Here is a 16,787-nt window from a genome sequence, read left to right on the forward strand (position 1 = left end):
CTACACAACAATATATCAATGGTTCCCTATCATTGTTATGAATTACTATTTCTTTGTATAGCTACTAGCATGCTTGTTATGTAGTTAGATCAGATACCATAGTGAAATAATAAATGTACTAGGCTACTAGCTACTAGCTAGAGAATAATGGATCTTATATTTATAAAATGTTAGATATATTCACGGGAATGGTTTTTCTTTGGGTGTTGTACCACGTTTTGAGGCATAGCATGAACAAATCCAACAAAGACTACTCGTTGATGTAATCTTGGATGATGCCGTGTTTGTTGTTACCTTGTCTCAAGACAATAATGTATTAGGGTATTACCAAAAAAAAAGAAGGAATTGAAGTTTTCCAAAACAAGTAAATCTACCATACCAATTACCCAAAAATATACGTTAGTAATGAAGTTCAACAAACCCACGAACATGTACTGAATTCAACAAAATCCACTAAATTAAACAACTCCACATTCAAAATCCATTATCTATAAAGAACGGTACTTTGAAAAGTAGATATATAAGAACATGTGCCTTTTGACGACGACCATAACATGAACACTTTTTATAGTTCCATACTTAACGGGGCTCTGTTTTTGACTCGTAAAGAACTCTTTTAGATATGAGAGAGCTTCAAAACTCTAATGCCATCATTGGATTCATTACTAACAACCCGGTTAACCTGAATTAACATAAACCAATTTCATCCAGTACTCTAATAATTACTGATTTAATTTTGACGAAAAAGTATTTAAACTGGTTTGGGGGTGAAACTGATACAAGCCTTAGTTTTGGGTTAATAATGTAAATTAAAAAAACTCAGCGCTCGTTATTGTTTTCTTCCGCGCCAATTAAAAAGTTATATCTATCTCGCTAGGCCTGGGCATTCGGTTAACCATTCGGTTTTGGTTCGGTTGTATTCGGTTTCGGTTATTTTGGATATAGTAATATAGTAACCATTTGGATATTTATGAAATTTCGGTTTAGTTCGGTTCGGTTTCTTTCGGTTCGGTTTCGGTTTGGTTATTTAAATAAATAACCATAACTAACATAAATTATATTAACATTAACCAAATAAACCAAATATAACCAAAACTAACCGAATATAACCAAAATTAACCAAATATACAATAACAAAAATACAAAAAAGGGAAAAATATTGATTCAATTTTACAAAATAGTATTTAACTTTGTAAATTCAAAATAATAACATTTACATATATTGATTATTTAAAATATTTAATTGTTTTGAATCTAGAAATAATTTATATTTTAAGTTTATTTTATAGTTTTGCATAATATTAAGTATATAATATTTGATATCTTCTAGGTTTTCGGATATTTCGGTTAACCATTTAATTGTCGGTTCGGTTCGGTTCGGTTTCGGTTAGTTTGGATATAGATTTTTACTAACCATTCGGGTATTTGAAGAATTTCGGTTCGGTTCGGTTTAGTTTTTTTCGGTTCGGTTTCGGTCGGTTATTTGGTTATCGGTTATTTTGCCCAGCCCTATATCTCGCCACAGCCTCCGATAGTTTTTTTTTTTGCCGGCGGCGGCATTTTCCGATTCCTCTCCCTCGCAGCACGGTGTTCGTTTCCAGATTAATCGGTGACAACTCACCTTCTAATCTCCGGTTCTGATATTGTTGCAAAAACAAACAACAAATCTTAAAGTCGTAGGTTTGTTGCATATTCATCTCTGTTTTTGAATTGGGTTGGACCATTTGTTGTGCTTGTCGCATTGATTAGTGAGCTATATTAAAGTGTCGTTTCCAGTTTATAATGCGCAACAGTAACGTTTCCTCATGCAATTTCTAAAGTTCAAACCTTTGACCAATCTGTTCGTTGTGTGTTCTGACAATTGTACACCACCTGCTCGATAAAATGTCTGTGATACCTCTTCTTTGCCATTTCGTGCCTCAACTGTTGCGTTAGTATACATTTTTGAACTGTAAATTGGTTAGTAATGACAAAAAATTCCTAGTTGTGATTAGTGTGTGTTGAGCTGATGAGCTTCCAATTCATTTTTTTTAACAAAAGAAATGTTAGCTAACGCTTCCAACAACTCCGTTGCTAAAAGCATTTATGCTGTGAAAAATGTCTTCATGATTTTGTTCAGTTAGTTACCTTGTGGGGACGACTTATATAATGTGTGATATTAACTGTGGCTTGATTTAGAGTTTTCATATAATTTGAATGATGTGTATTTGATTACTTTTTTTTTTGCCTCTCTCTGAAACAGGCCCGTCCTGATATTCCAACTAGGGAACGAAGACTAGCCTCCTGTTCATACACATATGAGTGTTTGCATATGAAGATTCAGTTGTGCCTGTTTGAAGAATTTGATACAATGGATTCTTCTATCGCCGTCACCCTCGACAAGTCACCCTCGACAAAGGGAGCATATATTATGATAGAGAATGCTTTGTTTGGTTCGTTGGATGCTTTGCCGAGTGACATGTCTTTCTGGCTGAACCTTCCACAAATATTTCTTTCACTAGGAAGAACTCGTTTGGCTTAAAAAAAGGTTAACTGAAATGGCAAAAATGTTAAGATTGGGAGGTAGAGTTTCCGTCAGCAAAATTCAGGTGCCGGTAACATCAAGTGTTGTACCAACCATCAAGACCGAAGAGTTAATGAATGATCACATAAATTCCCTATGTAAAAATAATCTCTACAGGGAAGCCCTGGAAGCTTTTGACTCTGCGCAGAGGAATTCAAGCTTCAAGATAAGGTTAAGAACCTATGTCTCTTTAATTTGTGCTTGCTCTTCATCGAGATCTCTAGCACAAGGCAAAAAGATACATGATCACATTTTGAAATCCAACTGCAAGTATGATACTATTCTTAATAATCACATTCTAAGCATGTATGGGAAATGTGGCTCGCTGAGGGATGCTAGAGATGTTTTTGATTTTATGCCTGAAAGGAATTTGGTCTCTTACACATCTGTGATTACTGGCTATTCACAGAACGGTCAGGGAGCTGAGGCAATCAAATTGTACTTGAAAATGCTTCAGGAAGATTTAGTTCCTGACCAGTTTGCATTTGGAAGCATCATCAAAGCATGTGCCTGTACTGGTGATGCTGGGCTAGGGAAGCAACTGCATGCTCAAGTCATTAAGCTGGAATCCAGTTCTCATCTTATTGCTCAAAATGCTCTGATTGCTATGTATGTTCGCTTCAATCAAATTTCAGATGCCAGCAAAGTGTTCTATGGTATCCCAATGAAGGATTTAATTTCGTGGAGCTCAATCATTGCTGGGTTCTCGCAACTTGGGTATGAATTTGAAGCCCTGAGCCACCTAAAAGAAATGTTGTCTTTTGGTGTTTTCCACCCAAATGAATATATATTTGGTAGTTCCTTAAAAGCTTGTAGCAGTCTCCTTAGACCAGATTATGGTAGCCAAATACATGGGTTATGCATTAAAGCAGAGTTAGCTGGAAACGCAATTGTAGGCTGTTCGCTCTGTGACATGTATGCGAGGTGCGGTTTCCTGAATTCTGCAAGGAGAGTATTTAATCAGATAGAAAGACCTGATACAGCATCATGGAATGTGATCATTGCTGGACTTGCAAATAATGGATACGCTAATGAGGCTGTATCAGTTTTCTCGCAGATGAGGAATTCTGGTTTTATTCCTGATGCCATCTCCTTGCGTTCTTTGCTTTGCGCTCAGACAAAACCAATGGCTTTGTGTCAAGGCATGCAAATTCACTCTTTCATTATCAAGTGTGGTTTCCTGGGAGATCTTTCAGTTTGCAACTCTCTGCTTAGCATGTACACCTTCTGCTCGGACTTGTATTGTTGTTTTAACTTAGTTGAAGACTTCAGAAACAACGCAGATTCTGTTACTTGGAATGCTATTCTGACGGCATGTTTGCAACATGAACAGCCAGTAGGGATGTTGAGATTATTTAAGCTAATGCTTGTGTCTGAATGTGAGCCAGATTACATAACCATGGGTAGTCTATTGCGGGGTTGTGTGGAAATCTCATCTCTAAAATTGGGAAGTCAAGTCCATTGCTATAGTTTGAAAACCGGGTTGGTGCTTGAGCAATTTATTAAAAATGGACTGATAGATATGTATGCCAAGTGTGGATCACTGGGGCAAGCGAGAAGGATTTTTGATTCAATGGATAACGGAGATGTAGTTTCATGGAGCACTTTGCTAGTTGGATACGCACAGTCTGGATTTGGAGAGGAAACTCTCATATTATTCAGGGATATGAAAGCTGCGGGGATAGAGCCAAATCACGTAACATTTGTTGGTGTTCTTAGTGCCTGTAGTCATGTTGGGCTGGTGGAAGAAGGCTTGAAGTTGTATGCAAGCATGCAAACTGAACACGGGATTTCGCCAACAAAAGAGCACTGCTCTTGCATAATCGACTTGCTAGCTCGTGCTGGTCATTTAAATGAAGCTGAGAAATTCATCGATGAAATGAAGTTGGAACCTGATGTAGTCGTGTGGAAGACTCTACTGTCTGCATGTAAAACCCAAGGAAATATGGATATGGCCAAAAAAGCTGCCGAAAATATTCTGAAGATCGATCCTTTCAACTCTACAGCTCATGTAATGCTCTGCAGCATGCATGCTTCTTCTGGAAATTGGGAAGATGCTGCGTTGTTGAGGAGCTCGATGAAAAAGCAAGATGTAAAAAAAATTCCGGGACAGAGCTGGATCGAAGTCAAGGATAAAATTCATATATTTTTGGCTGAAGATGTGCATCATCCAGAGAGGGATGATATATATACAGTCCTGCATAACGTCTGGTTGCAGGTGTTAGATGAGTGTGATCCGCTACACAAGAAAAGAATCCAGTTTATATATGAGACCGGATAAAGAAACATATAAGTGATGTTTATTTCTCATTTAAGCAAGCACAGAGAATGCCATCACGTGACATTTGTAAGTTGCATCTTCTTCCTTCTTCCTCTAGCCATTGTGTCTCATCTTGTGTCTGCATAAATGCTGTTGATATATATCTTGCACTTTCCTTTTTTCTCATTTGGAATCCGCTGCAGTCTGTTATCATGTGATTGATGCAACATACAGAGTGGCTAGCGTGTCTGTTAATTAAGGCCGTTGATGAGGTATAATTTCACTTGATTGTAACAAATTCTTGTTCTGTTTGGTCATCGTGAAGGATTGCTTACTTATTGCTGCATAAATGATGACAATTTTCAAGAATCTCAATGTGTGTTTGTCATGCTATTTTCGTTTTGCAACTGTAGGAGAACTGGTTACCCACATTGGATTGCAGAACTGGTTACCCGCATTGGTTACACCTTCTGCTCGGACTTGAACTGCTTACCATATATTCAGTGCTATATGTCTACTATAAAGAAGGATACCTGATGAGTTGAAAGTTGAGGGTATATGATTTGAAGAAAGGCCGTGAAGGAAACTATCTTCTGGGTATGTCTTAAGTCGCTTCCCCTACACCGTAATCTAATAAAAGAGAACAATATTGGCATGAGTTGGTTCAGTATCCTTGAAATTTGGCTGTTTTTCTTGTTGTTGTAAGCCTTGTAGAGATATTCAGGTATCTACATGTAAAAGCTCCAAACACACAAAGCATTAACTGTCCTTGCGTGCGTCTTAATTCTGTGTATATACATTTGGTCTGACATTACCTATAATTGATTCGATGTATTGTATATATAACATCAAATATGAGTACTCGAGGGAGCAAATTACAAATCGATTTGAATGAACATCCAAATTGATCATCTTTATCTCTATACCTATTTGCCTATATGGTTTAGGTAGCAGAGGTTAATGACGAGGAACAAGGAAACCAAGAAACATTATGGTAAGTTAAATGATATCAAAGATGAGAAATTGCTGCAAAAAAAGATGAGACAGACTCTACAGCTGCAACAAAATGTGTGTAGTAGGAAGGCAAAAAACTAGACAGACCAAAACAATAGTCTACACTGTCCATGTGCTATGAAATCATACTTGATGAAAGAAGTAAAGGAAGAAAAAAACCCTTTGAGGGTGACATTTGGTAACCGAATGTAAAAACCGCTTTGAACGAGGAGGCAACAAGTGAAGGCTAAGCTTGGCTTTTATTTGTTTATTCTCCAGGGACAGGGACACCTTGCTTGAGCTTCTCACGCTTGAGCTTCTTTTTGGAAACAGGCTTCTTCTTCCTTGGAGGTAGGTTCTTCTGAGCATACACGTAAAGCACGTAGTTGGCGATTAGGAACACAACAAGAGGAAGTCCAACAACAAGCAGCACGATTAATCCCGGGTTCAATCCTTTGGCTTCAGCAGCCGCCTGTTCAACCAATGTCACACCAATGTTTGCATAATTCATATACCATATACACAATCAACATATTGGCACATATAAAGGGAAATAATAACTCAAATCAAAAGCAATTGTCCTGTGCAATGCATGTAACGAATTATATAACACATAATTTCCTTAGATTCAATAACAAAAATAGGCCCATATTCTCAAAAGAAATCATTAACCTAACCCTAATAAATCCGATTGCACATTCTGGGATCGCAGAAGAGGAGATATAATGGTAAAAATCATTTCGATTTCATCATCGAAACACCGTTAAATTCTAACAAAAGGAGCAAGTATAGAGAAGATTGACGGTACCTTTCCGGCAAAATCTTCGCCGTCCATGATTACGATCCAAAATATGTGAGATCAGCTCTCCAGTAACGTCCTAGGATGAGGAGGAAACGAGGATCTGTTTTCGAGAGACAAGATTAATAAGACACAAAACACGAACTCACACAGAGGATAATATACACACGTGTTCATGATCCACTACATAGTCACTTACACTAATCAGAAAAATCTTATTTGGACCCCTTTACTCTTCAGATATTTCGATTGTAACCCGTATCTTTTGTTATGCCCTACGTATACTCAGAAGGCGGAAGCACTGATTGCAGGTGGAGCAGGTTGTTGATATTCCTCATCGAACCTATACCAGCACTCAAAAGCATTATGACCCCTTTTACTGCAAATCTGACAGACTGGTTTCTCATTTGCGTTGCCGGAAGTTCTGGTTGGGATGACAGACGAGAACTGTTGATGAAAGCCACAACCAAGAGTGAAGAATGACCCTCTGCCTCTGCTTCTGTTACCGCGACCGCCACGAAAACCTGAGGTTCTTGTGGTGTTGAAAGCAAGGTGTGGTGAAACTTCGGTTGAAACAGAGTATCCTTGAAGTCTATCATCGTAACCAGTAAGGCGAGAGATCACATTATCATAAGTGAGTGCTGGCAGACGATCCATTGAATCCTCAATAACAGTGATAATAGGTTCATATTCACGACTTAAACCTCTCAAAGCTGCAAAAATCTTCATTTTCTCACTAACTGGATCACCTATTGAAGCTAGCTGGTCACAAATATCTTTGATTCCCCTAAGATAATCTGACATGCTTTTCTCTAGTTTATCAGCATTTTGAAGACGCCTTTGTAGCTCAAATAACCTAGAGGATGATGTGCGGTTAAAGTGAGAGATTAGTGTGTCCTATACCTCTTGAGCAGTTGCAGAACCTACGTTCCGTTTCGTATCAGCTTGGTTTCGAACATGGCGGCTTTTGTAATCAATTTTTTTTACTAATTGCTTAGATAATGGCTTCTAAGTTCTATTCAACCATTTTTTTTTCCTTATCTTACATACATTGAAAGAAACATAAATGAATTGAATGTTACAACACAAATCAAAATCTAATCAAATAATCAAACACACAAAACACATCTCTTTGTTTCAACTCCAATATATCTAAATCTATATGATATAGACTATATCAAATGGTCATCGTCGCTTCGAATGATAACGTTATGTTCTGGGACAGACCACGACGACGAACGGCTAGAATTCAAAGCCACGGTATTACAATCAGAGAGCGTATCTTGCAAACTCAGCAACAAATGCGAAGTGCTAAAACTCATGGTTGGTCTAGACTTAGGCACAACCGGTACATCAGCCTCACCAATCAGCATTTGCACCACTGACCTCATAGTAGGCCTAGCTGCTGGATCCGGATGAGAACAAGCCAGTCCCACTACCATGACCCGCCACATCTCACCTTCATCAAACTTACCTTCAAGTCTAGAATCAGCCGCAGCCGAAACTTTCCCTTCTTTATACAAACCCCACACCCATTCTACTAAATTCGGATTTGCACCAACATTATTATGTCTTTGCGCATTTAAGTCCTTCTCGATCGGTCTTCTCCCACTAACCACTTCCAAAACCACCGCTCCGTAACTAAAAACATCAGTCTTCTCCGTAGCACGACCGGTTAAAAGATACTCCGGCGCTAAATACCCCATCGTCCCGGCGGCAACAGTCGCTTCCGGGGACTTATCGTGCTCAATCTGTCTCGCTAATCCGAAATCTCCAAGCTTGGCGTTAAAATTCTCATCTAACATTATATTACTACTTTTAACATCTCTATGAATCACTTGATTCTCACACTCTCTATGTAAATAAGCTAACGCAGACGCAACACCAAGCAAGATCTTTTTCCGATGATCCCACGGTAACGTGAAACGTGACTCGAACAAAGCTTTATCAAGCGAACCATTTGGCATAAGATCGTACACTAACAAAATCTCACCTTTCTCGTGACACCATCCTTGTAACCTCACGAGGTTTCTGTGTCTTAAGCTTCCGATTATGGATAGCTCAGATAAAAACTCGTTCTTTTTGTCTTGTGAGCTGTGACTGCATCGTTTCACGGCGACGATGTCTCCTGTCTCAGGTAATATTCCTCTGTAAACAACTCCGAAGGCTCCGTGTCCGATGATTCGACTCTCGTTGAAGCTCTTTGTACCGGCTTTGAGTTCTTTGTAGCTGAACTCTTTAGGAGCTTTGATGATCTCCGATGCGAAAGAGTCAGATCTCTCGACTCGTTTGAACTTTTTGGAGTAGACCCAGAACAAAGCTCCGGCGAATAGTGCTAGAAAGAAAGCTCCGGCGGTTACAACTCCGGCGATTGCTCCACGGTTCTCTTTGCAGAAGCTGTTGTGGCAAGACGAAGACGAAGTTTTCGATTGAGTGTTGCTTGTGATCGGAATCGCTGAAGAAGACGGTTGCGACGCTAATGGCGGCGGAGAGTTCACCGAATTAGCTTTCGGATTCATCAAATTAGCCCGAGGAGGAGGTGAACCGGATCCGGATCCGAAACCCGACCCGAATGAGGAACTGAAGCTCCACCATTCGATAGTGTGACTCTCTGTGCTTCCCTGAGTTGAACCGGAGAATCCGACGAACATGAAATCGTTCACGTATCGATCTAAATCGAGAGGGAAGGACAAAATCGGAACTTTAGGTTTCAGATTGGAGTAAGAGACCGATACGTTGAAGACCCGAGTTACTCCGTCGTATTCGATCCATGAATTGACGGTGTTGCCGCTCTTGAGATCGATGTTAACGGTGCCAAGATCGCCTGAAACAGAGGAAACGACGCCGTTTACGTCGAATCCGACATGGTTGCTATTAATGTCTTTGAAATCCACGTCCATTAAAGTATCGAACTCGACGGCGACGAATTTTGAACCGGAACCGTTTGGACCGGTGAGTCCAAGCGACCCACCGGCGAAGCCGATTGAGTTTGCGTCGGGAGAGATGACGAAAGCGAGACCACCGCCGATGGAAGAAGGGTTGACATTGGTGATTGAGAAGGAGAAAAAAGTTGAGAAGCTTGTCGGAGAGTGAGTTCCGGGTTGTCGGAATCTGATTGGGTTAGCGTACAAGACTTTTCCGGAACCGGAGTTAGGTACAGAGAGGTCACGCGTGAGGCTGACGATTCCGTTGCTTAGACGAGCATTACCGAGGAGCTTTAGGTTGCTTATAGCTAGCGTGGAGAAATCGAACTCTGTAGTAGTAGTAGCTCCATTGAAGAAGCAGAGCAAGATTGAAATAAAGAAGAAGAGTAAGAAAGACATTAACGATGGAGCAGAGAGATGCTTTTTTTTCAGAGAAGAGCCATTGGAGAAGAAGGAAGAAGAAGAAAAGATTCTTAATTTGAGAGAGAGAGAGATGATGAAAAGTCACGGGATGTGTATTGGGGCAATACTTTGCTTGGAGTAAAGTAAAGGAGAGGAAGAGACAAAGGAATAATATTGGGGGAAGATGAGATAGAGAGAGCAGAAAAGAGAATCCAAAGAGACAACGAATGAAGTCAGACAAGTGGATTGAGATGTAACGCCACGTGGGTTTCCCTAACGGCTATAATATCTCTTTCTGTGTTGTCTGAAATTTTTTCTACGGAGAAAAATGTTGTGATGTCAAAAGTGACTTTTTCTGATTTTCTCACATCCTAACCAAATAACGGTCGTACCACACTTGTATGATCATCTTTTCTTTTATTCTTCTAGTCATTGTCGTTCGTTGAAGCTAAAAGAGAAGAACCATAAAATATACAATTTTTTCAATAGCGTCCACATGATAATGATATGAAGATACACGGATTTAGACATGAACGACACTATCACAAACCATTCACATATATATATTTTTGTCACACGGGTTTAGTAAGTTTTCCAAAACATCAAGCTAGTTAATTTTACTTTGTTTGACAAAAAAGTTAATTGTACTTTTAAAATATACAAAGCATAAAAAGTAAACAATTGACCATCGGAGGCTGAAAGGCCGTGATTTCATAAGTCAAAAAGGTAATGGGCTTAAAAATGGGCCTGAGATATCCAGTGACGTCAGCACACGTGATCTATGCGTATCAGAAACTCGAAACCGAATAACTTTATTAACCCGACCCATCAGACCAAAAGTATCTCCACCCGTTAAATCTTTCTTACGAGAATCTCCGCCGTTGATTGTAATGACTTTTAAATCGCTTCCGAGTCAAAGCTTTGATAAAATATATGTATGGGAAAACAAACAAGTAGTAGTTTGCATACAGTAGTAGTAGTATATCATAATAACCCCTTTGATTCGGTAAGCCATTGGAGAGAGAGACCTCAGAAGCAAGACTAGTTTTGGATTCATCGGCCGAGACTTTTCTGATTTTAACAACATCGCAAGAAGAGGGCATAAATTTTCTGGGTTTCGATTTGGGTGAAAACCCTAGGGGGGCTTTGTGTGAAATCGTGATCAGATGCTATTGAGTCGACGATTAGAGAAGAAGAGTATTATAGCAAGCGAACAACACCATGATGAACACTTCTAATGGGATGATATCTGGACCATCTTCATCGTCTTCACCTGCGGCGAATCCTCAGTCTCCCGGGATTAAGACTTATTTCAAGACGCCTGAAGGGAAGTATAAGCTTCACTACGAGAAAACGCATTCCTCTGGTCTCCTTCACTACGCACATGGCAAAACGGTTACTCAGGTTAAGATTTTTGATTTTAGGGATTTTTTAATATTTGATACTTTGATTCGTTTCTCTAATTGAAGTTTTTGTAATTCGATTGGAATGAGTTTGGGTTTGGGAATTAGTATCGATCATCATGAATCTTTTGATAGTGAAATATGTATTAGAATGCATAAGGTTATTTAGTTGATCAGTTGGTTTCAGTAGCATTTGCTTACCAATGTTGGAATTGGGAATTTTTTGTTTTTTTTTCAGGTAACACTAGCACAGCTTAAGGAAAGAGCTGCTCCTACGACCCCAACTGGTACTTCTTCTTCGTCCTCCGGTTACACTGCTGGTAGCGGATTCCGTTCAGCAACAGCAAGGTTGCTAGGCACTGGAAATGGGAGTCGTGCGCTTAGTTTTGTTGGAGGTAATGGAGGGGGCAAAAATGTGAGTGCTAGTTCCAGGATTAGTGGCTCTTTCGCTGCTTCTAATTTTACCACTTCGATTACAAATACAAATTTCGATGGGAAAGGAACTTACTTGGTCTTCAATGTGAGTGATGCGATCTTTATCTGTGACTTGAACTCACAAGACAAGGTAGTTACTTTTCTTCTTTGTTTTTCCTTTTAATGATTTAGCTGTAATGTTCTGTTTTTTTTTTTTTTGCTTTCGGATGTAATGGTTTAGGAAACTTCTTTCATGTAGGATCCAGTAAAGTCTATCCATTTCAGTAATTCAAATCCTATGTGTCATGCTTTTGATCCGGATGCTAAGGATGGGCATGACTTACTTATTGGGCTAAATTCTGGGGATGGTAATTCAGAAGTTTGAGCTTATTTTTTTACATCTCTGATCTAGTTGCCTTGTCTCTTGGATTGATTTGTTATGGTGTGTTATTGTAGTGTACACAGTATCACTAAGACAGCAGTTACAGGATGTCTCTAAGAAGCTTGTTGGTGCACTGCACTATAACAAGGATGGTTCTGTGAATAACAGGCAAGATTTTATCCTTTTCGTGTATATATTTTTTCCTCCAACATTTTGACTGTGCTATACTGCTATTATTTGTTAGTGACACTTGACGAATCGATTTTACTGGTTCACATTTTCTTTGTCTAAGAATCTCTATGTGTTCCTCGTTTTTACTTCTGCTAGTAGTTATGTCAGCGGAACAAAGTTATAGTCTAGTTCATCTTTTTTCATTCTAATGGACTGTGTTCTAGGAAACTCTCAGTGACAGTAGATTATTTAAATTATAACAGAACAGGATGTATTCTTAGAGGAGTACATTTTTAAGTTGGTTAAGCTTAAACATGAATCTATTTTGGTGTCATGCATTTTCTAAGTTTAAAGCAAAATTTGGTGCTTTGTAACAGTCGTTGCACTAGTATTTCTTGGGTGCCTGGAGGTGATGGAGCATTCGTCGTTGCTCATGCTGATGGCAATTTGTACGTGTATGAGAAGGCAAGCTCAAATATCGGAATTTTTTTTGCTTGCATATGACTTTTAAGTTGTCTAATTTTATCTAATCCCTGATCCTAATTTAACTGAATAGAACAAAGATGGTGCCACTGACTCAACATTTCCTGCTATAAGAGATCCTACACAATTTTCAGTTGACAAAGCAAAATATAGCAAGGTATGTGAGTTTTCAACCATTTATTAGATCCTTATATAGGTGCTCGAAGCACATGGTACATGCCTATTCTCTACTAGTATCATCAGTTGCCAGTGGTCTTAATAAATTTTTGTATGACATGTTTGGTATGAGATATTCATACTTTCTTTCTATCATTAAACATATTTTGATGTACCATTGTTCATTCCTGTGTGTATTCATACAGAGTAATCCTGTTGCGAGATGGCATATCTGTCAAGGTTCAATAAACAGCATTGCATTCTCAAATGATGGGGCACACTTGGCGACTGTTGGAAGAGATGGTAAGGCGCCTCTATTATGTCGTATTGTCTTTTTCTTTCTCTATGTATTTCTTTATTAAGCACTAAGATTTCTTTCCATTTACAGGCTATCTTCGCATTTTTGACTTCTCAACCCAGAAGCTAGTATGTGGTGGGAAAAGTTATTATGGTGCTCTGTTATGCTGTTCATGGAGGTGATGGAATATAATTCCTTTGGAAACTTTATTTCTTCATTGACGTTTTAAATAGATGTCATTGGTGTGAGCATATTATCCCCGAATGATACTGTTTAGTGACATTGTGATCCCCATTGACATTGACAGTATGGATGGAAAGTACATATTGACTGGAGGTGAAGATGACTTGGTTCAAGTGTGGAGTATGGAGGATCGGAAGGTCGTGGCGTGGGGTGAGGGACACAATTCGTGGGTAAGGTTCTTGATTTTCAGTAAGATTTCTTTTAACATAAACAGCACTTGACTAATGTCGGAATAGTTGCTCTCAGGTAAGTGGAGTAGCTTTTGATTCCTATTGGTCGTCACCAAATTCGGATGGGTCAGGAGAGCATGTCATGTACCGTTTTGGATCAGTTGGTCAGGTATTTCTATGTCTTTACCCATTTTTCAGGTTCTCCTTTACAGTTAGCAAAGAACTGAAATGTGCTTTAATTATGGGATTTGCGTTAAAATTATCTATATTACTTTGATTGGCTTAATTATTCAAACTGTACCCTCATTTTTTATCATCAATGATGAGGAAAAGGAAAGATACAAGAAGTATTAGAAGATAGGTTCTTAGGATGATCAGAAACTAAGTGGAAATCTGATTTAGTCACAGTATTGTAGCTTCACAGGGTCTGATCGTGCATTTATCCAGCTTTGTTCATTAACATATCAAATTATAGATAAAGATTCGTTTGTCTGCCTTATGAAACTGAGGAGATCATTTCAAGAAACATGTTGCCTGAAAGTCTCGAGTGTCTAATTTAATTTGCTATAAAAAAAACCATAGACCCTACAATAAAAATCTCTTGATTCTCCTATATATGATCTGGAAATCTTTTGCCTCATACACTCTACTACTTTCCTCTGCTGCATTCCCAGGACACACAGTTACTTCTCTGGGATCTTGAAATGGATGAGATCGTAGTTCCACTTAGGCGACCACCGGGAGGATCTCCCACTTACAGCACAGGAAGCCAATCAGCTCACTGGGACAATGTCATACCAGTGGGAACTCTTCAACCCGCTCCTTGCAAACGTGATGTTCCAAAGCTCTCACCAATCATAGCTCACCGAGTTCACACTGAGCCCCTCTCTGGCTTGATGTTCACAGAAGAATCAGTCGTTACAGCTTGCCGAGAAGGCCATATAAAGATTTGGACACGGCCCAGTGACTCAGAAACACAATCCAATAGCTGCCCAGAAGCAAATCCGACAAGTGCCCTCCTGAGCACAAGCTCCCCTAAAGACAACAAAACTTCACTGAGCAGCAAGGGCATCAGTGGTTCTAGTTTCAAGCAATGACAGAGATGCTGTCTGAAAATCAGGTGCTATTACTATTTAGTCATGTTTCTCCTTCTTAAGTGAAAAAGAAAAAGAAACCTTAAAGAAAAAACCCTGTGAATAAAATTCGACTGGGTTTTGTTTTTTATTCTAAAACAAAGATCAATATCTGAGCTCTGACTTTAAATTGGAGGCTGACAAAGTTTGTGGGCATAGAAGAGAATATATGGGTGAGAGACGAAAGAGAAATTTCTGATGTGATTATAAGAAAGAAAACAAAATGTGTTCTCCCATCAGCCAATATTTCCACTTGTGTGCTTTAGAAAGAAGACACTCTTTATTTTCATGATTTTTGCGTACACTAAACGATTCCTTCTCTGTTTTTTTTTTTTTTTTTTTTCATTTAGTTTCTTGGAAATTATGTAAAGGATATGTACATTACAGCACCAAAAGAAACAAAGATAATAAAATTCGAAGTCTTTAACAATGCAACAGTATTTGTTCATCATATTCCAAAATCCAAAGTCACATTGCCATGTCAACAACAATTTATGTTGCCATTCACGGATGATGGGTCCTCTTCCTTTGTTTTCGAGTTTTAGAGCTTTCATGATATCACTTACACTCACTAGAGGTTTAACATTCCAAATACCATCGAGATCCAGTTCCTGAATAATGCTATCTTGAATGTTTAGATAAACGTTTCGTTTCTTCTCAAGTTCATAATCCAGGCTATTCCCGCCGTTACCATCATCAGTACGCAACAACAATAGTGATGTCAAGAGGGCATCACGCCATAAGTCTTTAATTTCTCGTAGAAGAAACCTGTGAGTACTCTTAGTCTCGATGTAGCCGGGACCTCTGGATCATCAAGTTGTACGTCGTTATTCTTCAACTGAAGAGGAAGGATCAACGGTAAGAATCTCTCCGTAGCACGGTGTATATGAACAATTGTTTTAGCGTCACTGCTCTTCCGCTTCATGGAGACTTTGAAAATGTAGTCGGCAACGGGAACGAATTTTCCGTTGGCATTATCCTTGTAAACCATTCCCATAAACGGGAGAGACTGAGCCGCATACAGAGCGAGCCTTCTTTGTTCCCCACTGAAGACGCATCTTCAGTGTTGATATTGTCCAGGTTTACTCTCAATCATACGGCCCTGTACTTCATCCTTCTATTGTGAATGTAAATAGTCATTGAACATGACAAGAAAACTACGTACGGGCATGTTGTCGATTGCGATATCAATATCATTAAATTCTTGCCTCATAGGCTTGTCGCGCACCCAACCACCAACGACACGAAGTTGTGTGTTGGGGACGGCATGAAGAAGCAGATCAAATATTACACGTTCCTTCTCAGTGATAACGATCTCTTTCAGATCCATGGTCCTCATCTGATGGAGGAGAAACGTATTTATGCTATAAATAACGCTCAAATACTATCAACCAAGCCTTTTCAATCTAGAATAACACCGGAGTTATGAGAAACTTGAGTAGAAAGCAAAAAGGGTGTCTCTTAACAAAAACCCAAAATATGCAAAGCAAATTAGCAAAACTTTTCCTAATTCTTTTTTTTTGGCAATTGCCTATCAAATCATGATCACTAGATAAAACAAAAAGTTTAAAGGTAACAAAAATTTGTCGTTATGATCCCTACTAGATAAAAAAAAGTTTGAAGGACTAAACTTTGGATCAATATTTGTCAAAAAAAAAATCAAATATATCATTTAGTAGAATATTTTTCATATTTTCTCTTGAGTTTAGCTAAAAATCAAATCGAATCAGCAACCCAATCCAACACTCAGAAGCAAATCCTACAAGTGCAAATATATCATTTATTAGTACTATATTTTCTCATAATTAATTTAGCTAAAAATTAGTCATTTTTGTTGACATGGTTACCTTATACTTTTCTTAGCTTTACACCAATTTGTTTCAACAATTCTTTAAATAATATGCGAGACCACTATTAACCAGATATATTGGAAAACAAAACAAAGAACCGTGACAAGACCTACAAGAGATAAATTAAGGGAAGACTAACCAAC

At 38.7% G+C, this 16,787-nt stretch overlaps 4 protein-coding genes and 2 pseudogenes across 9 annotated transcripts; 2 read left to right on the plus strand and 4 right to left on the minus strand.

The window, feature by feature from the left end:
- The first annotated feature begins 821 nt into the window (after positions 1 to 821).
- LOC104699107 (pentatricopeptide repeat-containing protein At3g53360, mitochondrial pseudogene) lies at positions 822 to 5,682 on the plus strand (annotated as a pseudogene). Of its 4 annotated transcripts, XR_015559652.1 has the most exons (5): positions 822 to 877; positions 1,526 to 1,680; positions 2,243 to 4,910; positions 5,027 to 5,095; positions 5,237 to 5,682. The product of XR_015559652.1 is annotated as a pentatricopeptide repeat-containing protein At3g53360, mitochondrial pseudogene, transcript variant X2 (transcript). The 4 variants fall into 4 exon arrangements; XR_015559654.1 differs by lacking the exon at positions 5,027 to 5,095 and having other exon boundaries at positions 845 to 877; XR_015559651.1 differs by lacking the exon at positions 822 to 877 and having other exon boundaries at positions 1,513 to 1,680.
- Positions 5,683 to 5,827: 145 nt separating this feature from the next.
- Positions 5,828 to 10,076, minus strand: LOC104791601 (DNA-binding protein S1FA1). The gene is made up of 3 exons (XM_087454127.1): positions 7,543 to 10,076; positions 6,625 to 6,899; positions 5,828 to 6,288 (listed from the first exon to the last, which is right to left on the minus strand). Exons 2-3 carry the CDS (start codon positions 6,649 to 6,651, stop codon positions 6,085 to 6,087), a joined length of 231 nt encoding a protein of 76 aa, XP_087310253.1. The 5' UTR covers positions 6,652 to 6,899; positions 7,543 to 10,076; the 3' UTR covers positions 5,828 to 6,084.
- On the minus strand, positions 6,901 to 7,419 carry LOC147942816 (uncharacterized). Its single transcript, XM_087456195.1, has one exon. It carries the CDS (start codon positions 7,417 to 7,419, stop codon positions 6,901 to 6,903), a length of 519 nt encoding a protein of 172 aa, XP_087312321.1.
- LOC147942817 (L-type lectin-domain containing receptor kinase VIII.1) lies at positions 7,667 to 9,938 on the minus strand. Its single transcript, XM_087454126.1, has one exon. The coding sequence runs from the start codon at positions 9,936 to 9,938 to the stop codon at positions 7,788 to 7,790; it is 2,151 nt and encodes a 716-aa protein (XP_087310252.1). The 3' UTR covers positions 7,667 to 7,787.
- A 748-nt stretch (positions 10,077 to 10,824) lies between the features above and the next one.
- On the plus strand, positions 10,825 to 15,224 carry LOC104791603 (putative catabolite repression protein creC). 2 transcript variants are annotated; one of them, XM_010517527.2, is made up of 11 exons: positions 10,825 to 11,345; positions 11,583 to 11,909; positions 12,018 to 12,126; positions 12,215 to 12,308; positions 12,689 to 12,776; positions 12,868 to 12,951; positions 13,157 to 13,253; positions 13,339 to 13,426; positions 13,556 to 13,661; positions 13,738 to 13,830; positions 14,336 to 15,224. In XM_010517527.2, the coding sequence occupies exons 1-11, from the start codon at positions 11,163 to 11,165 to the stop codon at positions 14,756 to 14,758; spliced, it is 1,692 nt and encodes a 563-aa protein (XP_010515829.2). In that variant the 5' UTR covers positions 10,825 to 11,162; the 3' UTR covers positions 14,759 to 15,224. The 2 variants fall into 2 exon arrangements, 1 of the variants encoding a protein (XP_010515829.2); XR_015559246.1 differs by having other exon boundaries at positions 10,900 to 11,345; positions 13,728 to 13,830.
- LOC147942818 (uncharacterized) lies at positions 14,795 to 16,124 on the minus strand (annotated as a pseudogene).
- Positions 16,125 to 16,787: the final 663 nt, after the last annotated feature.

This window comes from Camelina sativa, chromosome 6 (genome assembly GCF_030686135.1).
Source record: "Camelina sativa cultivar CO46 ecotype springtype chromosome 6, ASM3068613v1".
In the NCBI taxonomy this organism is placed as follows: domain Eukaryota; kingdom Viridiplantae; phylum Streptophyta; class Magnoliopsida; order Brassicales; family Brassicaceae; genus Camelina; species Camelina sativa.